This window comes from Sphaerodactylus townsendi, linkage group LG11, assembly GCF_021028975.2.
Source record: "Sphaerodactylus townsendi isolate TG3544 linkage group LG11, MPM_Stown_v2.3, whole genome shotgun sequence".
Classification (NCBI taxonomy): Eukaryota; Metazoa; Chordata; class Lepidosauria; order Squamata; family Sphaerodactylidae; genus Sphaerodactylus; species Sphaerodactylus townsendi.
Genome location: NC_059435.1, coordinates 38,067,828 through 38,089,666, shown reverse-complemented (window position 1 = coordinate 38,089,666; position 21,839 = coordinate 38,067,828). Strand labels below are relative to the sequence as shown.

At 38.5% G+C, this 21,839-nt stretch overlaps 1 protein-coding gene across 2 annotated transcripts in view; it reads right to left on the bottom strand.

Moving 5' to 3' along the window:
- TBC1D5 (TBC1 domain family member 5) overlaps positions 1 to 21,839 on the bottom strand; it is a 336,693-nt gene that overhangs the window by 56,858 nt on the left and 257,996 nt on the right. For both annotated transcript variants that reach the window (XM_048510711.1, XM_048510712.1), the window contains exons 14-15: positions 20,932 to 21,074; positions 10,500 to 10,606 (exon numbers count right to left, since the gene is read on the bottom strand). In XM_048510711.1, the coding sequence (XP_048366668.1) occupies positions 10,500 to 10,606; positions 20,932 to 21,074 (250 nt within the window). The remainder of the gene's footprint in view (positions 1 to 10,499; positions 10,607 to 20,931; positions 21,075 to 21,839) is intronic.

Here is a 21,839-nt window from a genome sequence, read left to right as displayed (position 1 = left end):
TATGAACAGACTATGAACTAAACTAGGTGATGGAATCCCTGGACTTTTTGCATGAAAACTTATGCCATGAGACAATATTCATAATAGTTTTAACAGCGCAATCCAGATTGGGAGCAGAAACATTCCACAGCGGCTGGAAAAGTTGCAGCGAAGGCACTGCCATGCTGCCTCCAATGGAGCTCCAGGTGGTATAGCAAGCAGCAGGGCAAAAATACCCTGCTGCTGCTTAGAATGCTGAATAAGAAATAGTGACTTAACATCATGTGTTATCATGGCATAAGTCATCAACCTACACAAAGGGTGTTCCCAGGCTAAAAGGTCAGCTCCATCCCAGGAATGCCCCTAGCCTGGCCCAGCTGTGCCAGTATCCATGTTCGGGCCAGTTCAGCTCTTGGGGAGGCCATTTCTGGGTTGTGCACCACAGAGCTTAATGGCACCTGCCTGCTTCCCTGTTTTCTCTCTCCGCCAATCTCAGTTCTACTTATGCCAGTGGGGTAGGTAAATACCACACGGGCATGTGCCATTCCCACAGTCCATTCCACCACCACCCCAATCTGGTTTGGTGTGTAAATTCCAAACAATTTCTGTAGTAGGATATTTTTCATTCAGTTAGGTAGAATCCTATATAATTGTTGAGTTCTATGGACAATGTAAAGAGTTTTAACAGAATAGTTTTAACATAATATTTTCTTTGTTACTCTCATCAAGTGTTTTTCCCCATGTTTACTCTATTCCTACTCTCAGTGTGCTTTTCCTTCCCCTCTATTTTATATTTTATTTCATAAATATGGATTAAAAAACCCTCAAATCGAATATTGGAATAGAGTGGTTGTGATTATGAGAAAATAAAAGTCTAACCTTTTCTTTTTGACATTAATCCAAATTGTGGTGCATTGTCCTTCTCTGGGAAATATTTGATTACATTTATAATAATTGTATGAGGGATTGTTGAGATATCAAACTAAAAATTGATGGGACAGTATGTGAAAAAATTGTACAAACTTATGGATTGAAGGAAGAAAAACAGATACATGTTCAGCAGAAAGGAGGAAAAAAGATAGCAGTCGAGGAAGAAAAAGATATACAAGAGAAATCTGAAAATTCTGGGAAACTTTTAAACAGTTACAAGGAATATCAGCGCAAATTAGTTAATTGGAGCAAAATACAAGACAGGGATTAAGAAAGGAAGTCCAAAATATAAAACAAGAGATCTCATGTCAAATCAAACAACTGGAGCAAATATGAAAGAAAAACTAAGAAAAGAAGTTTAAAATATAAAAAAAGATTTCAATGGGAGTGGTAGAAATTAAGGAAAGTATACAAGAAAATGCACAAGAAACTGTAAAAATCAAAGAGAAACAGAAGGAACAGATTTACATCTCGAAGTACAGGACAGATGTCTGAAGAGAGCAGTGGAAAGAATTTAGGTTTTATAAGTTCAAGAAAGAAGTAATAATTTGCATTTTAGAGTTGTGCCAGAGGAATTTGGCAAATCTGATCTGGAGGATGAATACCATAGGCTAATTCAAGACTACTTGAATTTTGGAATTGATGAAGATTTTCCTGATATTGAACAACTATATAGGACAAACTCAAGATCTGCATTCAAACACAAGGTTCCAAGAGATATTAGAGCTAAATTTGCTCATAAGAAAACTCAATCCTAAGGAAACAACACAATAGTCCTTTGACAACTGCTGAAAGTGAAGTTAAAATCTTTCAAGACTTGCCAAATGCATTGTTAAAAAAAATAAGTGATTTTAATTTTTTGAGACATATTTTGATTAAGAAATAAATAAAATATTATTGGATAATCCCATTTGCATTGGAAGTCATCTTACCTATGGGCAGAAGACTCATCAGGATAATAAACCAAACCAAGAAGTTAGCTGAACATTTGATAGGGGGAAAAGTCTTTGAAAAACCTAAAAATGGAAAGGAACAAAGAGATCCTACAAGTTTAAAAGAAAAATATCCTAAAGCTAAGAAAGCTAAAAAAAATGTTTTTGAAAGAAAGAGGTGGACAAATTAGATCAAGTTGACATTTTTTAAAATTGAAGATTGTATCAAGTAACGTTAATGGTCTGAATTCTCCGTTGAAGAGAACACAAATATTTAATAAGCTTCAAAAGTAAAAAGCAGCTATTATATGTATTAAAAAACCCATGTAAAATCAAGACATGAACATTTACTGAATAATAAGAAATTAGGTAAAACATTTACAGCATTGTCAAAAACAAAAAAGAGGTGTAGTTATCTACAGAAAAAACCAATACATAAGTGTTATTATAGAAGTCAAAAATCCAGAAGGAAGATTTATTTTATTCAGAATTAAACTACCAGATGGCAAGATACATACTCTAGTAACCATATAGGCCCGGCCTAAATAATGCTAGAGATAATTTTTTTGAAAATTTGTTCTGGTCAATTTTGAATTTCCAAGAAAGTGTTGTAATAATATTTGGTGAAATGAATTCTGTGACAGATCCTAAAAAGTTAAAGACAGATCCAGAAAAATTAAATGCAGCAGACTTTCAAAAAACATGTCTTCATAAATGGAAATATTGAATTTAGTAGATCTTTGATGAGTCAAAAATCCAAATACAAGATTCTGTCACACACACACACCCCCGGACAGACACATATCAAGAATAGATGTGTGTTGGATTTTAAAAAAAATTACTTTCAAATCTAAGGAAAATCGACGTACTACCAGAGACCTTTGCAGATCACAACTTAATAAATGTGTTGCGGCAATGGAATAAGATAGGAGGAAGGAGACAGAGATTAAATGATAATTTATTGTTACAAGAGGAAATAGTGGAGAAATGTAAGAAAGACTGAGATTAATTTTTTCAATTAATAGAACTGAAGGCATGTCTATTACAACAATTTGGGAAACAGGCAAACCCTACATGAGAGAAAAACTAATAACAATAGCTGCCAAGCAGAAGAAAGAATGGAACAAATAAACAATATTTTAGAAAGAATGAAAACACTGGAAGAACAACACAAAAATATTTGGATAAGAAAAAATTGAAGGAAATCAAGTATTTTAAAACACAATTAAACTTTTTGGAAACTGCAGAAATGCAAAAGAAAATTTGAATATGCAAATAACACAGGAAGATTTTTAGCTCATTGTTTAAGAAAGGAAACTGAAAAATAGACTATTATTGTACTGAAGAAAGGAAACAAAACTACTTTCATGGAAAAAGTAATACAAGAATCATCTGTCTGGTTTTTTACAGCTTTGTACAAAAAAGGTAGTTCAGAGGAATTGGCTATAAAGAATATATGTTGAAAATATCTGATGAAAAAATTTACAATGGAACACAGAGAAATTTTGAGCCAGAATACTACAATTCAAGAACTATTATAAGCCATAAAGGGACTGAAAAAAAGAAAAGCACCAGAACCAGATGGTCTAACGGCAGAATATTATAAATGTTTAGAAGAGAAGCTAATTCTATCTTTACAAGAAGGGATGAATGAATTAAATAAATACAGTTACCTCTAACATGGCAAGAAGCACTTATCACATCGATCTACAAATAAGGGAAAGATGTAGAACTACCACAGTCATAAAGCCTGTGTGTGTGTGTGGGGGGGGAATCCAAATGTGGGGGCAAATGAGTAAATGGAACTGATGTGAGCTCAGGCTGGTGTGTTTGCCCACTCTTGTCAGTGAATTTGGCAAATGCATTAGCAGGGTGGTCAAATTGGGAGGTGGGCAGGCACTGCAGACTCAGCGGCCAATGTGGAAGGGTGGCTGGCCATTTTGGGCTGTTTTGGCATCCAACTGGACACCACTGCTGGTGGGGTGGCGTTCCCAAGAGTGGAGCCGACTATAGTTGGCTCCCACCTAGCCTCTTGCACTGTGGACACCATGGCTGGTGCCTCAGACTTATGCCACTGAAACATCTTTCTTCATGGGCTGATTTTTCACAGTCAAAATGCCCCGTAGTAGATCTGGGAGTTTACCTGCCGCAGTGCTTTTTGCCCTGCTTCTGAGTCCCCATGGCTCCCCAATTCTTCCTTATGCCCCAGCTGTTTCTTCACGAGCTCAGTGGTTTTCCATTTGAACTGTGAGCACTTCCACAATGTCTTCCATGCATGCACGGACAACCTCCATTTCTCACATTCTGATTGGCTGAATCTCCCCCCATTCCCCACTCACTTTCACTACCGTGTTTCCCCAAAAATAAGACAGTGTCTTATATTAATTTTTGCTCCCAAAGATGCGTTATGTCTTATTTTCAGGGGATGTCTTATTTTTCTGTGTTCTGTTCGTCAGGCATGCTTCCATACAAAAACTTTGCTACGTCTTACTTTTGGAGGATGCCTTATATTTCACACTTCAGCAAAACCTCTACTACGTCTTATTTTCCGGGGATGTCTTATATTAGGGGAAACAGGGTATTTTAGTTTTAAATGACTGTGAACACAAAACAGGTGCTGAGAATTGGCACCCTCACTCCCATCTAAAATCCTGCATATGTAAGAGAATCACCATCCCCCCATCTAAAACCCTTGTCTGTGTGAGAGAATCACCGTCCTCCAACCCGTCTCCCTCCAGGTTGACAGCCATGTCTCTTATCGACACGGATTCTCTCTCACACACAAAGATTTTACGCAGGGGGGGAGGGTACCAATTCTCAGCACCTGTTGATTGGTGGGGTGGGCCAGAGTGGCAAGGTAGAAAAAAATGGCCTCAGTTCTGCTGTTGTGGAGTTTTTCATGGCAGCGGAAGCCACCGGAGTAACAAAGAACCTCAAATGTGGTGGTTTTTGAAAGTCGCGGAGCAAAGCCAATACTGCAGGGTGGCGCTGGGGCAACAAAGTAGCAGACACGTTGCAGCATCGGGAGCCGTGAAGAATTCATGGCTGTAGAGGAGTATTCCCCATGCTAACAACGGTACAATTTTGCCATGAAAAATAAGCCATGGTTCACACATTCCAACCACTTCACTCTCCCACCCTCCTAACCCCTCTCGTTCAGCCTCTGCCTGACTTTCCTTTGCCTACTTCTGACAACTTTTTTCTCAGAGGGGGATGGGAAGCCCAGTAGAATGGATTGGGTTGCTTTGTAGTTGAGCTGGGTCCTGTCTTTGTTTTTGGAGGGGTTGAGGGGGAATAGACAGAAAGAGGAAAAAAAGAAAACACCAAAGAATAAATAAACAACAACAGAACAACAACACCAAAGACAAATGTTGATCCCAAACAAATGCTTACTAGCCCTTACTGACTAGGTTTGATCTCTGCATGTGTTTGTGTGTGCCAAACCACACAGAGAAGAGAAGACTTTCAGCCATGCTGCGCAGCAGGAACTCCTTATGTGTAGATGGAGAAACACGAGGAGACCCCACTGCAATCCCACTGCGAAGCAAGGAGCATTGGGATAAATGCTCCATACATAATTGGCCCCAAAATATGGTCTGAAAACACATGATATACCAAATTGGCTCAAACTAATTAGGACTGACTCTGGTCATGGGAGATCGCCAGAAAAACTTTGTGCATACTGCCTTTAACTCCATGATGGAAGAAAAGTGGGATATAAATGTTAACAAAATCCTCATGGTTGCACAGGACATGAGTTCAGTTAACCTTCCATTTAATGTAATAAATACATCATTAGGCACAGAAATGTGTGCCTATGAATATGTTTCAGAACACAAATGTGAACGGACAAGCCATGTGTGCATTGTAGCACTGATGGAAACTAATGCAGTGGATTGGGAGTAAAAGGGAGTAAAAGTAAAAGTAAATATTTTTATCCTGGCTTAGTAACTGAAAAGCTTCAACTCTGTCCCATAGCTGGAACCATTACAGATGCAATACTTCCAATCACTTAACCTTAAGAAAAAGTCTCCCTAGTTTCAACACTGAAGTGGTAACCAAAGTACCCCAGTGCATGCCAAAGGACCTTTCACATGCACATAGCATGATTGTTGATTCTGATTTCCAGCAGCATCCACTTTTTTTGATGCTACTATAAAAGTGTTTTTTGAGGGAAGGGGAGGTGGTGAAAGATTAAGGACTGGATTCTATCAGCTCTTCCTCTCATCTAAATTCCCTGCTCACTTTATTTACCACCCCACGTGACTTTTGTCCTCACATAGACTTTTGGGTGGTTATAAAGACCCCACCTTTTACCAGTGGAACAGTGGGTAGGATACAGTCCAGACTATGCATGTTTGGAGCAAACAAGAACACTCAAAGTCTATCCCAGTGTCTTTAAAACTGTAATGGTTTTAGCGTAATCGGAAGAAGCTGAAACTTTTTTTGGTAATGTTAATTTTATGCACTGTTTTTGAGTAAACAAAATTAGTATTGAGATCTTTATAGATCACTGCTTTCTTTTGCAGTAATAGTACTATGACTACAAAAAGATTCGTTAAAGTTTTTTTTGGCAAAAATACTTGGGACAAATATTGTAAGCTCTCAGACAAAAGAGACTTGGCAAGTTTTTTTGTACATCATCTAAAATGGTAATGCTCTATATAACAGTTTAGCTTCATAATAAGTCATCATGATAAGGTTCGCACAGCCACATACACATAAGAACACTCAATGATGAAAATTACTTTGCTTATGTTGCTGTATTAGAATTTTATTTGCTATAGGGTAAAACAGATTTGCAAAATTCACAGTTAACTTACAACAATAGTTTAAAACCTTTTATTCCTAGGCTTGACTGCCTTCAGGAAGAAAAGAACATCTGGTTATTCAAGGAACACAATATGTTCACATTTTCTATGACTTTTGTTTCTAATTGAGTTTTTAATTTTTCTTTATTTGAACGACTCTAGTTAGAACTGTTTTTTAATCGCTTTATATTTTTGAATTTTCCATCCCCTATGTATCTATTTTCCATCTGAAAGTGTCTGCTTTGAAAATTAACAGCACTTCTCCTTAGTGGTGATGCAAAAAAAAAAAAATTAGACAACTGTGGGATATTAAAGTGACACCAAACACCTATGCTAGGTGTTTCGTGTGTGTGCGTGTTTGTGTGAGGATTCCATTTCTCACAAAATACATCTTTGTGTACGACACATTGTCCTTTTCGTATCAAGACAATTTTCTGTGGAATATTTTCATCCTGAAAAAGTGCAATTGGATGGAATGTTATTCCGCATATATTTCTATGAAGCCAATGAAAGTCTGGAGAAACTACCTTTTGGGCTTAATATACTCCATAACCCTTCTATCCCATTTGATGTTAAAGACACAGGCCAGAATAGTTATAAGAATTCTACAAGGGGTTCTTTCAGTTTGTCTTTTACTAACAGCACTTCTCGAATCTTACGAAGTGAAACGAATAGGTTTATAATAACATATTTTCGAGGATCAAAAGGAGAGCCAAGTGAAAGAGCTTCACTAAAATACTCAAATCACTAAATAGAAACTGTAAAGAAAATCAGGCGTTTCACAGCTGTTCTGCATAAATAACTGAACAAATATATAGAATTATGGTAACTCTGAATAAAATTGATAAAGTTGGGTGTTTTATTCCAAATCTGATACTTTATTTTTTTACTAAATCTGAACCAATGGAGCAAGTTTTTTTAAAAAAAAAACTCTAAGGGATGTATATCTTGTTTTTAAACATCTCAATCTCAGCCATTTGCTGCTTTTGTTCATGGGTGTGCAAAATTCACAAATGTCCTTTGAAGGAGATGATGGGTTTTGCTTCTCATTGAAAAGGAAACTTTTTGGGCTGAAGAATGAGGAGCTGTTTGTGCAAGCAGTTACATGTAAAACCTAATATCAAAATGAAGGAAAGGATTTTTTCTCTAAGTAAGGAACTGAAGTGTTGGTTTTTGCAGACAATGCTCACCATTGAAGAATAGAGCTTAAAACCTGTATGTTCTGAATGTAGTACACAACACATGGGGAAAAAAAGATTCAGGCTGTATTGATTCTTGATCTCTCTACCAGTTGATCCCCAGGTAATTAATAAGTGCATAACATCTTAAGTCAGTTTGAGTTGGTTGTTGGCCCAAAATGTACTTAACTTTTCATACTGGAGAATATAAACTGCTATATCCTAAAATTCATTTTATGACAGACATCTATAAATCTTTTAGGTATCACAGCATTTTCTTTTTGTTTTCAATTTGAAAAATTTATGTTGCCTGTCAAATACGGAGGTACTGGAAAGATAATCATCCTCACACTGTTCCCAAATGCTTAATCTGCAGTTCTGTAAACATATTGTTAAAAAGTCAAGCTGATTTATTATTCAGAGCCTCCCTTGGGCTGGATGCTAATTAATGGGCAGTCAGTGTAGCAGATTGTCTTGGATGGTCAATTTACACTCACTTGTGGGTGGAAGGAGTGTAGACTACCTCAGTGTAGGTATGGTGACAAGAAGAGCTCAGATGTCAGTGTTGGCTAGCAGAGTAGCTAAGAGATTTCTAGAGAAATGTATTTCTTAAGTCTCAGGGGGTACTGTTACTTTGGAACTCTTGTTGCACTGAATTTGGAAATGCCTGCCTAGCTGTGCTGTCGAAGCTTCTACACTACCAATGTATACATTTGTATACAAAGATTCTATGAAGACATCATAAATCACTAGCACTCTGTCCTCCAAAGGGAAAGAGACTCTGTAAAATGCTGCTGTGGACTTCCAATGATTTCAGGCTATTCAAATGCTATCCATTAAATGATCAGACCTAAACATATGAACGTTACCTGAATCTTAGGGACCTGTGAAGTAGGAATAAATTGTGCACAAAAGCATGAGCAGAGAATGCTGGTGGCTTTTCACACTGGTAATCTTAGAGATGGCAATTTGAATAATTAAGACACAGGATATCTGCTTATCTACTGTGTGAAACGGGATGCGTGATTAGATGAACTAGTGGTGTAATAAAGCAGGTCTCTTTTTATGTTCTTATGTTTTGACCACACTGCTTTCACTGACATTAATAATAACCATCTACAACTATATCCCTCTCCCAATGCAATGGAGGGACTTTTCTTGCTGCCTTGGGGAGCTTCGGTAGTTTTCCTGAGTTCACTGTATTAAAAAAAAAGTCCTGGAGAGATGCTGCAAAATTTTGAAAAGAGAAAAAAAAAGGAGTTTTCCTTTTTTTCAAGAACATTCAAAACAGCATAGATGGAAAAAAAGAGAGATTAGTAACATTCAAAGCAATGATGTCACATTAACAACATCCATGCAAACATTGCCTTTTCCCATCAAATCCAATAAGCTTGCTGGTAATGATTCTAACACAGGCCCTTTCCGCACAGCGGAAAGGGTGCCCCTGCACAGGCAGGAATTTTGCCAGTGGAGGGGTGGGGGCCGTTCGCACAGCAGCGTGCGAGCGGCCCCTAGTGAGGTCGGCATGGAGCCGCCTCTTCCCAGTCCCTCTCCCGCTCACCTTGTCGCCTTGGTCGCCCTGCCGGACTCCTAAGACCCGCCCACGCTGCCCTCCGACCTCCAGGGGTCAGAGGACAGCGAGGGAGGGTCTCAGCAGTCCTGTCGGCGTGAAAGGCGCACGCAGGTGAGTGGGAGAGGAAACGAAGAGGAAAACAGCGTGTTCCTCGGCGGTTGCCGTTTGCACGGCGCCGCCCGGGAATGTTGCTTTATTTTCAAAACCTCCCGAGGTTTTTGGAGGCTGACACTGTGGCCTGACGCCCGCCCACAAACCTGGGGGTGGGGGAGGGGAGCCAGGTCGGCGCTGCTGCGTTTTGGCAGCGCCGCCTGTGCGAACGGCTCCCTGGGGACAGCGTTTTTGCCGTCCCCAGGGCGCTGTAAATGGCCCGTGCAGAAAGGGCCACAGAGATAATGTCATGTGAGTAGTTAACAATGGCTATGTAGCCAGGGAAAGCAATGGCAAACTACCTAACAAAAATGGTTTGCCTATGAAATCACTGCTTGCAGTGGTACCCCAGAGTCGAACACGACTGAAGGGGAAACTTTACCTTTTATGTAGCTGCCTGTGAAGACCACAGCATCTGGAAAGACTCTGAGAAGTCCACAGTCATCACTACCATCCATAGATAGAGGATGGCCACTGATTTAGACCAACTGATGGTGAGTTTGAGTCCTGCTACCTCTTGTTTTAGAAATTTAAATACTGAAACACTTTTGTGCACATTAATTTTTCCCATTATCAACTCTGCCTTTCGTGATACAGCATTATGGAACATGACAGCTACACTACATTCATATTTCACCACCAAGATGTTGATCAATAATGAGCTCACCACAGGTTGATGCTGTGATCATTTATTCTTTCTTGCTATTTCTCCAAAACTTCAGCATTCAGAGACAAACTGAAGGCTTCTTGGTGTGGGAAGGCCTGAATCAAGTTCCAATTTTGTCATGATATACTAATGTGGGTACTTGGGCAAACTGAATTGTGTTTGTGTGAGAGGGTGAAGGAGTCAGGAGAGCATGTAAGCCTGACTAACCCATCACAGACAAATTTTGCTGTGCCTTCATGTTTGCTTTCAGAGCACTTGATGACATTTAGCAGGCCTTACCTTTGGATCTCTGAGAAAAAGAGCTCTCAAGATGAGTGAGTGTACATCTCCAATGGGCGGATAATGCATCAGAAGTCCCAAACAGGTTTGATAATTACTTGATATCACTAAAAACAACAAAAAACATTACTGAGCCTTTCTAATCATGTAATGCAGATATTAAGCACATATTAATGAAAGTACCCTGATTTGTGTCTAATACAATTATTACTAGTTATTACTTTCTCCATCCTCTTGCTCATTCTAGCTAGTTGGAAAAACTGACGTTATTTAATCTTGATCTGTACATTTCATTCACTACTTATCCTGAGATGGTTTAGGAACAGCCTAAGTTTGATTAGTATTTCTTATTCCCTTTTCTTTGTGTGTTAATAGTTTTTACATATCTATCCTCTGCAGGAATAGGGTGGGATATAAATCCAATAAAATAAAAATAAATAAGTAAAAATAGAAAATGGAGCCCCAGATATGAGAAAATTAACACTGTTCAGTCTTAAAGTTTATTACATTTTAGGCTGTGTTTCATTTTTTTATTCTCTAACCTCAATCTCATGTATGACTGTCCTTTTGAGGAGGAAGAAGTGAACCTAATTGTGAGTGAAATTAAACACATCTTTTCAGGCAGGCCAATGTAAACTACTTCATTTCTTGTAGCACCATCTAAATTCTGGCAATCCATCTGCTAGAGCTGTCAAAGCAGTGCCAATTAATTATTCTTATATGTTCACTGTTCAGAAACTGCCTACACTGATACTAATTGTAAATACATTTTAGAACAAACAACTTAAACTATTCTGAGAACTTCAGTTTTAGAAATAAAATATTTTAATTAATTAAAAGTCCCAGTGAGATATATCTTTTGAAGCATACAGAAACCATTGATTAAATGAAATTCCAAATATATTGACTGTTTTGTGGCCTCAGAGATTTGCTAAAGTAATCCCCTCCTCACCTTCATGTGAATCAACCTCATCTCCTTCGGTGCCTTTCCATCTCTCCCCGCAGAGGTTTATGAGGAAAAGATGCAGGACTGGGCAAAATGAATAATTATAATCTGTGTAGGGAGCCACTTTATCATCTTCATTTCCGTTGCTGATCCGACAGCTTGTAATTTTATACATCTGCTTTCATTTGTAAAGCACTCACTTATCCTACTCATTTTTTTAATCTGCTCTGCCAGTTTCTTTCTCTTTTCTTTTGTTTTTCTTGCACACATTCAGATACCTGCTTTCCCCATCCCCTTCTCCTTGAAGTTAGCATCATGAACACAATACAATGGGCTCAGTCAAGAGTTCTTTCAACTGAATATAATAGATGGACCACATATTATATAGAACCAATCAAATCAAATGTAACACACTATGAGACAGTTACAATAGAAATACTTTATACTTTTTTGAAGTAAATAAAAGTGCTGAAAGTACATGTTTAAATGGATTTTGTGAAATGATATTTGATGTTTTCTCCACACAAGTATTTTACTGTTTAATTCATACCAGGTTTTAGAGCTTCTTATTTGTCTCCTATCTGGTAGGCCACTGCGAGTAGCAGAGTGCTGGACTAGATGGACTCTGGTCTGATCCAGCAGGCTCTTTCTTATGTTCTTATGTTCTTCTTATCTTAGAAAGAGGGTTGAAGATTATATGATTTTTGACACACACATCGCTCTCCCAATAACTTTCAGGGAGCAATCCCGACCAGGATTATTCAGAATCCTAGTGGAAATAAAGCGACTCCTATGCCTCATCAACAATGATCAACAAATCAATGATCAATAAATCAATTAATGAAAAAAGAATATGTTGTCATATGCAAATATGCCGAATCAAAAATGCTTTGCTCATGAACAGTATTAGGTTCAAGGGACATTCTGTCTGACTTGAATTTAATTTTATAGTAAAATTGGCAAAGCATGATCAAATTCCGTCAGAGCGGTCCCAATTTGGATCCGGTTGATCTTTACCTATCAGGGTTACAAAACACTGGCCTTCTCAATCAGTTGCATTTTGTGGAATATCAAAGAGCAAAACCCCGAAAAAAGGGAGACACCTTCTTATTGTTCCAAGCATATTTTGAGAAAACAGAAATGTTTTCAGTGTGCTTAAACACTAAAAAAAAATATTAAAGTTTTCCCCCAGCAAACAAAGCGATAATTTTGAAGAGGTTTCTATTTTTTTTCTGTTTCTATGTAGCAGAAAAGTATAGTTGTGCTCTTTTGCTTGTAGAGACAAAAAGGTAAGAGAACTCATTCAAAACTAGTCAAAAAAAGGGTGCCAAAAATAAAATTAAAATAGCTTTCAGTATACAAAGAACTAGTTATGACGGGATTTTTTTTCTATAACAACACATGAACGTGTTTTCTTCTGGAATCCCTGAACCTCAGGGTCACAGAAGTTTGCATTTGTGTGACCTTAAAGAGACAAAACTCTTGTGTTCCTAGCCTCTAAGAACGTTAGGGTAAAACAAGTAATTCCCTTCCCCAAACAAATGCAAACATCTCTTGGTCTACTGATCCCATCTCCCATTGATCAGGTTTAATCAAAACAGCAGTCTGAGGAAGGGGCTAAGCTCCAATCACAAAATCCATCCTAATACAGTTTCTTAATCATCTTTAATTACGTTCAAGGTATTGTGAAAAAGCTAATATTCTATTAAGAAGACAAATTTGAAGTCTATAGTTACTAGGAATTTTTAGAAGCCTATACTACTATGTACACTACAGACGCTCAAACTGCAAAATAGTTTCCAGAAAGGAAACAGAATTATGTGACAATACTATTTCCTGGATCCTCTAATGGTGATACAGACTTAACATTTCCTGCTCTTCACATTTTTTACCTTACTTGCAAAAAAAGACTACCTGTACAATGATTCAGTCTTGCTTTGTCAGAATGTGTTCTTTAACAGTGATGAATGGATCACCATTCTGACAATATGCTCACCATCCAAGGGGAAAAACTGCTCACCCTGAATTGTTTACACATGAGAGCAGAATATTAGAACTTAAACAAGAAGAAGAAGAGTTGGATTTATATCCCCCTTTCTCTCCTGCAGGAGACTCTAAGGGGCTTACAAACTCCTTTCTCTTCCCTCTTCACAACAAACACTCTGTGAGGTAGGTGTGGCTGAGAGAGCTCCGAAGAATTGTGACTAGCCCAAGGTCACCCAGCTGGTGTGTGTGGGAGTGTACAGGCTAATCTGAATTCCCCAGCTCAGGCAGCAGAGCGGGAAATCAAACCCGATTTCTCCATAAGAGGGTACACCTGCTCTTAACCACTACACCACTGCTGCCCCCAGTGACTACAACCTCTCTTTCACAAACCTGAAAAAAATCACAGGTTGAGATTCTACAGATCATGGAAGAGAAGTGATGCTTCTGTATGCATCAAATGGTCTGGTATTATGCTACCCACATAAGTGTGCCCCACCCCCAAGATAAATGCAGATGAACAAACCAAGGATGAATAAAGCGCTTTGACACAGAAGGCAGATCAGTGTATAGAATTAGATAAGCTGCCCAGTTTCTAACCGTAGCAGGCTGATTTAATAGGTTGGCAACTTTTCCCCTGGAACTATTCTTTCTCTGGTGGGCCTTGGAGACTAGAAGTCTTATGGAAGACCACTGTATGGATGTCCCTGTGGGATATGCAAAGCAGTCATTTTCTTTGGTGGTGCCATTTCCAAATTGTCGCTATGGTAAATGTATTGCACATGCAATCATAATATTTCACCAAGATCAAAAGTAGTGATGATAACAAAGGTGAAGACCAGCAGCCAAAACGACTCAGCAGTAGAGAATTAATATATTTCAAGTGGTACAATATGGCCTTAATTTTGTTTTATGTAAAGACAGATCCACAAAAAATCAGCTTTGACAAATTATTGTACAAGCAATTTATCCTTTATCTACGAGGGAGGTATCTTTCTCTTTTGACAGTACAACATATTCTGGAATACAGTACTTCCAATATTATTTAGAATAAATAATTGTGCTATCACCTGCTTTAGATTGTAAATTATTTTTGTATGTGTGCCAGATTTGACAACTGCAAAATGTCTTTTGATCTGGTTATAAAGGTATTTTTTCTCCATCTTTCAAAGTATTGTATAAGGATAGCAAATGTAAATAAAAATCTATTTCTCCTAAGAGAACAAAACATGAACTACTGCCTATACTGTAAAAACTAAGCAAGCATAGAAGGAACTGTTCTTTCATCAATACCTAAAAAGAAAGCAAAAATAAAAAAAGACTGCCAGATGTTAAGCTTTCCTCAGGATGAAAAAATACTGATAATATTAAACCTTGAGAGATGTTTTTTGTTGAATGGTTTTATGGCTTCTGGAAATTTCCTTCCCTAGAGAACAGAAAAGCATATCGTCTCTACCTTTATGAAAGCTGGGTTTTGTTGTTGTTAGAGGTAGTGGTGTTATAGTAATTTTCTTCACAAGAATAAGATGAAGACAGGCACACCTTTATAAACTACTTTGTTCTACTTCTATCTCATCTTCAAGGGAATCTTCAGGAATTCAAATTTGTTGATACTTTGTATGTTGCACCATCAGAATAAAGAGAAGTTGATAAATAGAAATAGAGGAGTTCTTGAAAGAACACTAGCAAATACTAGGCAGGTGTAATTTTTTTTTAAAAAAAATCTAGTTCTGCATATTTGAAGAACTAGTTTTTCTCTGTGAACAAAGACATCCAGATCATGAGTGAGAACTTATGTTTGCTGAGGGACCAAAGATCCTGACAAAAACAAAGATGATGGTGGTCACAGTGGCAGATCAATATTACAAATGTTATTGCCCAATTAATTTTAGATGCCCAACACCTCTAGATTCTACAGAGACGTGAGGATATAATTTACAATCTGTATTCTACACATAATATGAGCATTGGTAATATAGCATCTCTGGATCCTGGGATTGCTTCTTCCCTCTCTTTTATACTTTCCCTCATCTATGCTTATATATTTTCTTGCCAAGTGGATCCACAACACAGTATCTCATTCAACAAATCTTGAAATAGAACACCATGGTGTATTAAAGATGAACTATACCATCAGACTGGGATTCTGGTTCGACTACTGTGTACCTGCATCTTACACAATTGTATGTTGCCAATTTTTAAGTCATAGGGCAATTTTTCATGGTCAAAATGCCCCAAGATAGATCTGGGAGCGAACCCGCCATGGCACTTTTTGCCCTGCTTTTGATTCATTACTGTTCCCCGGTTCTTTCTGGGATTCGAGGCAGGGCCAGGATGTTATGCCCCAACTGTTTCTTTACAAGCCCAGAGTGTCTCCATTTGCACTGTGAGCTCTTCTGCAATGTCCTCCATTTCCCGCATTCTGATTGGCTGAATCTCCCCCCTTCCCATCCCTTGCTTTCACTATTTTAGTTTTACATAATTCTGAACACAAAACAGGCGCTGAAAATCAGCATCCTCGCCCCTGTCTAAAATCCTTGCAAGTGCGAGGGTATTGCCGTCCTCCACTCCCCTCTGTCTAAAATCTAAATCTGAAATCTTTGTGCGATAAAATTGCTGCCCTCCCGTTCACGGCGCCTGCAAATGCTACTTTTCTGTCTAAAAACCAAGGTTTCTCCCACTGTGTTTTTTTTCCACTGCAAAGAGTGGGGGGGGGGCTGTTGATTGGTGTGGTGGGCCTGGGCGGCAAGGCGGGAAAAATAGATCCGGTTCTGCTGCCATGGAGTTTTCCACGGCAGCAGAAGGCACTGGAGCAACCAAGGGACATTTCAAAAGAACCTCAAAGTTTGCAGTTCTTGAAATTTGTGGAGCAAAGCCAATGCGGCGGGCAACAATGTGACAGACACGCTGCAGCATTAGAAGTTGTGGAGAACTCCCTGCTGCACCGGCGTATTCTCCGTGCTAACTTCAGGGCATTTTTACTGTGGAAAATCGGCCATAGTTACACTGGGCTTTGCCTATTACATAAGGAAGTCAAGGTTGGGACTGTTGGTTCTATCCCCCAGATTGGTTTGATATCACATACAGTTTAGCATGAAGGAAGATAATGGAAAAATGGCTCTTTTAAGAGTTGATGATTTAGAGATTTATACCTGTGGTATTCCTAGTTCCAAGAAGGAGATTTATAGGAGAAAGTAAAATATGCTAGGTAAGACACAGCTCAAGTGTAATCAAAGTGTTTTACTATAAAACAGAATTTGAAGAGTTGCTTAGGCTCACACGGGGAATTAATATTAGGCCAATGGAATTTTTGCCTTTTCCTTTGAACTGAATATATTTACAGTCTGTGTTATCAAATTATTTCATGTGAGACCACAGCACTTTTATTTAGCTTTTTAAAACTGTTTTTATTTTGTCCTTTTGTGGCTGGAAAAATACCAGACACATTGATTTTGTATCAATTACAGCATATTATGGTTAAAAGTTTGTTTATTACTATGAGTTCTCTTGAACTTGAAAAGGATAGTAAAACTTTCTAAATTTTAATAGGAATTTAATGGAAATAATTTTTTAAAAGAGATTCAGATTACCTTGACTTAAAATTTTCTAGATCTGACCTGGATAGTCAAGGTTAGACTGATCTTGTCAGATCTCAGAAGCTAAGCAGAGTTGACTCTGGCTAGTATTTGGATAGGAAACTCCTAGGAATACCAGGGTTGTGATGCAGAGGTAGGCAATGGCAAACCACCTTTGAATGTCTCAAGACTTGAAAACCCCAACAGGAGTCACTATAAGTCAGATGTGACTTGACAGCAAAAAAAATTCTATGATTTTTATTGAAAATACATTTTTAAGATGTAAAAGTGATCCCCACAGACATGTAGAGGCAGTGTCCCCTCCCCCCCATATAAAGCAATAACTATTAGAATTACAACTTTTAAAACAGCATCTCACCATAAAGCAATGGATACACATTTTGCAGTATTAACTCAATCAAAGTGGCCCCACTCCAATACAATAACTAGGTGTCACTGCACAAAGTTCTGGGCAGAGTTCAGGTAGCCTTTGCAGGATGCTGCAAAATGCCAGTAGTGAAGTCTTCCTCCTCAGAAATTTTGCGGCTGATGGCTGTTGATAGGCCTCTGAGGAGTTGGAGGTGAGCTTGCCAGACTTCTCCTTAGTGCAACAAAAACACCAGAACTTATACTTTGCAGCTGTTGTACAGAACTGCCCAAGACTGGTAACCAATTAGGAGCACTTTAATAAGTTTCTACTCTGTCATCATAGAAAAATGTCCGTATTTATTCGATATGCTCTAGAAATCTGATAGAACAACTGGAAAAAGCCCATTTTTAAATGGCCTTGTGGATTTTTATCCAAATGAGTTTTCAGCGCCAACCTGAAGATTTTTGAGCATTGGAAAAACATGCATTTAAGGCAACTGAGTCTATCAAAAATTGAGTGTGAATAATTATATGCATGATTTGGCTCTAAAATGGTATCCACAGGTGTGCTGGAGACGCACATATTCTGCAATTCAGCCAAAGTGCACTAATTGGCATTATATCCACTTAAACACTTGTAAAGATGGAATGTCACAAGAGTTTAAAATATCTTAAGCAAACTTTGAAATGCACTCTGAATTCAGGAAGTACTAATTACTGATAACTATTTTTGTTTAATTTACCTGTTTGTGCTTTTCATTTTTTGTCTCAACTAATTATGGCACATTGGTGCTTTTGTCTATGAATGACTTTAATTTGCCTTTTATCTCCCCAGCTACCCTCAACTTTTCATTCATTTAACAAAGACATTTCTTTACGGCATATCTCAGTCCAATATATTATGAGATAAAATCAAAGTCTGTTCTGAATATTACAATTAAGAGATACGATTAAATCACAATTAATGAGTATCTGATAAGTACTGAAAATTTAATGCTCATGTTGGAAAGTTCAGAAGATAATAAATATGCAACATAGAAAATAAATTGTTTTTGTAGATGGCTTTCATTTCAAAATGCATACAATATTTCAGTAATCAATGTACAGCAACTCAATACACTCTCTCTGACAGAAGGTGGAGCTCTATACTTATCTTAGTGCTGTATGAAATTCAATTTATAATTCAGAGTGTCAAAAGAGGCATTGTAGGAGTCAGATTATCCAAGAAGCCAAATAAAAGCCGTATCTTTTGATCTACATTGTAATATATATCAGATAACTTGCTGCCAACTAATTTTCAAGAAAACATCTTTGGTGCTCCTGTGAATGCCCTGGTCAGCCCATTGGTTTACTAAAGGGCTGCAGGTGATGAAAAGACACAAGAGATGGCTGGAGTGACAGTGGGAGAAAGACTTGTGATGAATCCAACCAGGCATGAGCTAGAATCCATTTAAAGCTTACTGGTGATGGCATTGATTAAAAAGTATTTCTCTGTCACCATTGCATCCACACAGTGCAGACCTGTAGAAATTTTCAGGGTGGTCAGAGTCTAACAGATTCCATCCTATGAAAGGAGGTGGACTGGTCAGCTGCCAGTCCATCATTTTGTTCAACAGTTTCTGGATAAAATCTCATGAATCTGTTCTGTGACAGAATTGGATGGTCCCAGGGGGTGACTTGTCCAGTTGTGTGGGATACCTTTCAGCTTGTTCCGTTTGAGAATGTGGACAAGATTCTTTTGAGTTTGAGATCTATTACCTGCTTGTATGACCCTTGCCCATCATGACTGCTTACATCTGCTCAGGGAGAGGCTGGCAGACTGGATCTGGTATGCAGTGGATTCCCCTGCCTTGAAGTGAAAAGTGGGGCATCTACTCCAAAAGAAACCTAGGCTCATTCCGCACATGCAGAATAATGCACTTTCAAACTGCTTTCAGTGCTCTTTGAAGCTGTGCGGAATAGCAAAATCCACTTGCAAACAGTTGTGAAAGTGGTTGGAAAACGCATTATTTTGCGTGTGCGGAAGGGGCCCTAGTCTGGAACCAGAAGAGTTTAATAACTAATGATAAGTCTGCAAGTCTCAGATGCACTTTGCTTGTGGCAGCTGGGCCACTTCAGGCATTCCAGTTTGGTTTTAGGCCTGGCTAAAGGATTGAATTGGTCTTGGACATCTTGGGGGATGACCTGCACTGGGAGATAGACAGGAGACTATGACCCTGTTAATTCCCCTGGACTATTCCTCAACTTTCAGTACCATTTGTCATGATATCCTTGTGGACTGAGTTTCAGGGTTTGGACTGATAGGCATTGTTTTTGGTCCTACTTCAAAGGTAGGATTTAGAGTGTGATGCTTGGAAAGTGTTACTCGGCCTCTTGACTTCTAGGGTTCAGGAAGGTTCCATCTTGTCCCCTATTCTTTTTAACATCTAGATAAAGCTCTCAGGTGAGGTCATCTGGAGATTTGGGTTGCGGATGACATTCAGTTCTATGCCTAAAGGAACAGATTTGTAGCATGGGGTGCTCCTGGACCTGGGCCTCTTGTTGCATAAACAGGCAGCAGTAGTGGCTAATGAGCTTTTGCTAATGAGCCAGGTATTACTCTTCCTGGACAGGAAAGATCTTGCCACTGTGATGCATGCACTGCTAACATCTAGATTAGATTACTGCAGTGTATTCTATGGAGGGTAGCCCTTAAAGGTGGTATGGAAGCTACAATCCATCTCCTTCTACCTTTGGCCGTTTCCGCACGGGCCAAAAAAGCCGGTAAAACGACTGTAAAAACAGCGTTATGGACGGGGAATTCGCACGGCTGCTGCTACAGAAACGATGCTGCAGCAATGTAGCAATGCTCCAGCGCCCCCACAATGGTGTATTTGAAAATTGCTCAACGAGCTAGTCTTTTCAATAGCGGCGCTCCACAGCTGGAGTTGTGCGAAGCGCCCATGAGGAATCAGTGCCACAGAGCCTGCCCCCCACAATGGTGGCCCACACTGGCTAATCCTGGCGCCAAACGTCTACCCTGGGAACGTCTACCCTGGGGAAAAAATAATGCCGTTTGCAAAGCGCAGCCGTGCAAAGTTCTGCGGATCAGCCGATGCGCCTCCTATCCACAGAGCGCCTGTCCATGCAAACGCTCTGTTGCTGCAGCGTTGCCACTAACACCGACGGCACAATGTTGTAATTGGCTGTGCAGAAATGGCCTTTGTCTGCTGCCAGCAGATGAAGACTTTTTGTTTTGTTTGGTCTTTCCTCAATAACTCTTACTAGCTCTCCTCCCTGTTTGTATGTTTTTGTGTGTTTTTATATTTTTGCATTTATCTTATGTTTTTATATATTTTGCATTCATCTTACGTTTTTAAAAAATATTTTATATTCCTTTATATTTGAAATTCTGCTTAATATCTCAAAAGTTTAATCTGTGTTTGAATGTTCTCCACCCTTTGGGACACTGAACTGGGTGAAAAGGTGGCATGGAAATATTTTCAATAAATAAATAAAATCAATTAGAAATTGAATCACTATTTTTAAAAAGAAAAAGAAAGTAACATAAAATACTCACAGGCATCTCTAATATATAGCAGCATAGCTAGGAAAACGTAGTCAACTAAATCCAGGGTGATGCTGTCAGCAAACAAAGCATCCCAGATAACAAGAAGGTCCTGAAGAGAAAATTCTCGTCCAAAGAGAAGTCTTACCCATCGCCTGAAAAGAAATGCCACAGAACTGATCAAAAGGTGTATCATATGGTGCAGGAACTCAGAATGCACTTACTGGAAAATACAAGAAGCATCAAAGTAATTAGATATTTTAAATAAACTACTGAATTTGAGCAAGTGCTATATTATATCTTAACTCAGCTACAGAAGAAAATGTGTTAAAGCCTGTGTTAAGCTTCATGATGTTAAAGCAGGCATGCTTTATTGGAAAAGTTTTGCACCTGATTAAAAATCCTTTCCCTCGTAATATGAATCTAAAGAAATCTAAAGAATATGAATCTAAAGAAATGACTTTGATAGCAGATCTGAAGTTCCACAAACAGATTTGAAAAGCCATAACAGTTCAGTGGAATAAACAGGGGGTATGTTTTTCTTCTCATTTTAAACACCTTCTGCATCTGTACTGAACATTAGTTTGTAGGAATACAAACTAGCAGGTACATAATCTAGCAGACAAATTTTACTTTAAGAATTGAAATAATAATTTCATTCTGGTGAAACCACTCAAGATGCAAAATGGATTTTTTCCAGAATTATATTATCCTGTTAATGACATGTTAAACATGGAAATACACAAACACCTTTATGAAAATTGCAGTGAAAAAGGCATATATCTTGGACATCTCTCTCTCTCTCTCTCTCTCTCTCTCTCTCTCTCTTCCTTCAGTTTCTTATGAATACCTCCTTATGGAACTTGAAGAGAAGTCTTACAACAAAAATGCAAGGAAACTCAAGCAAAGCTAATCTTGCA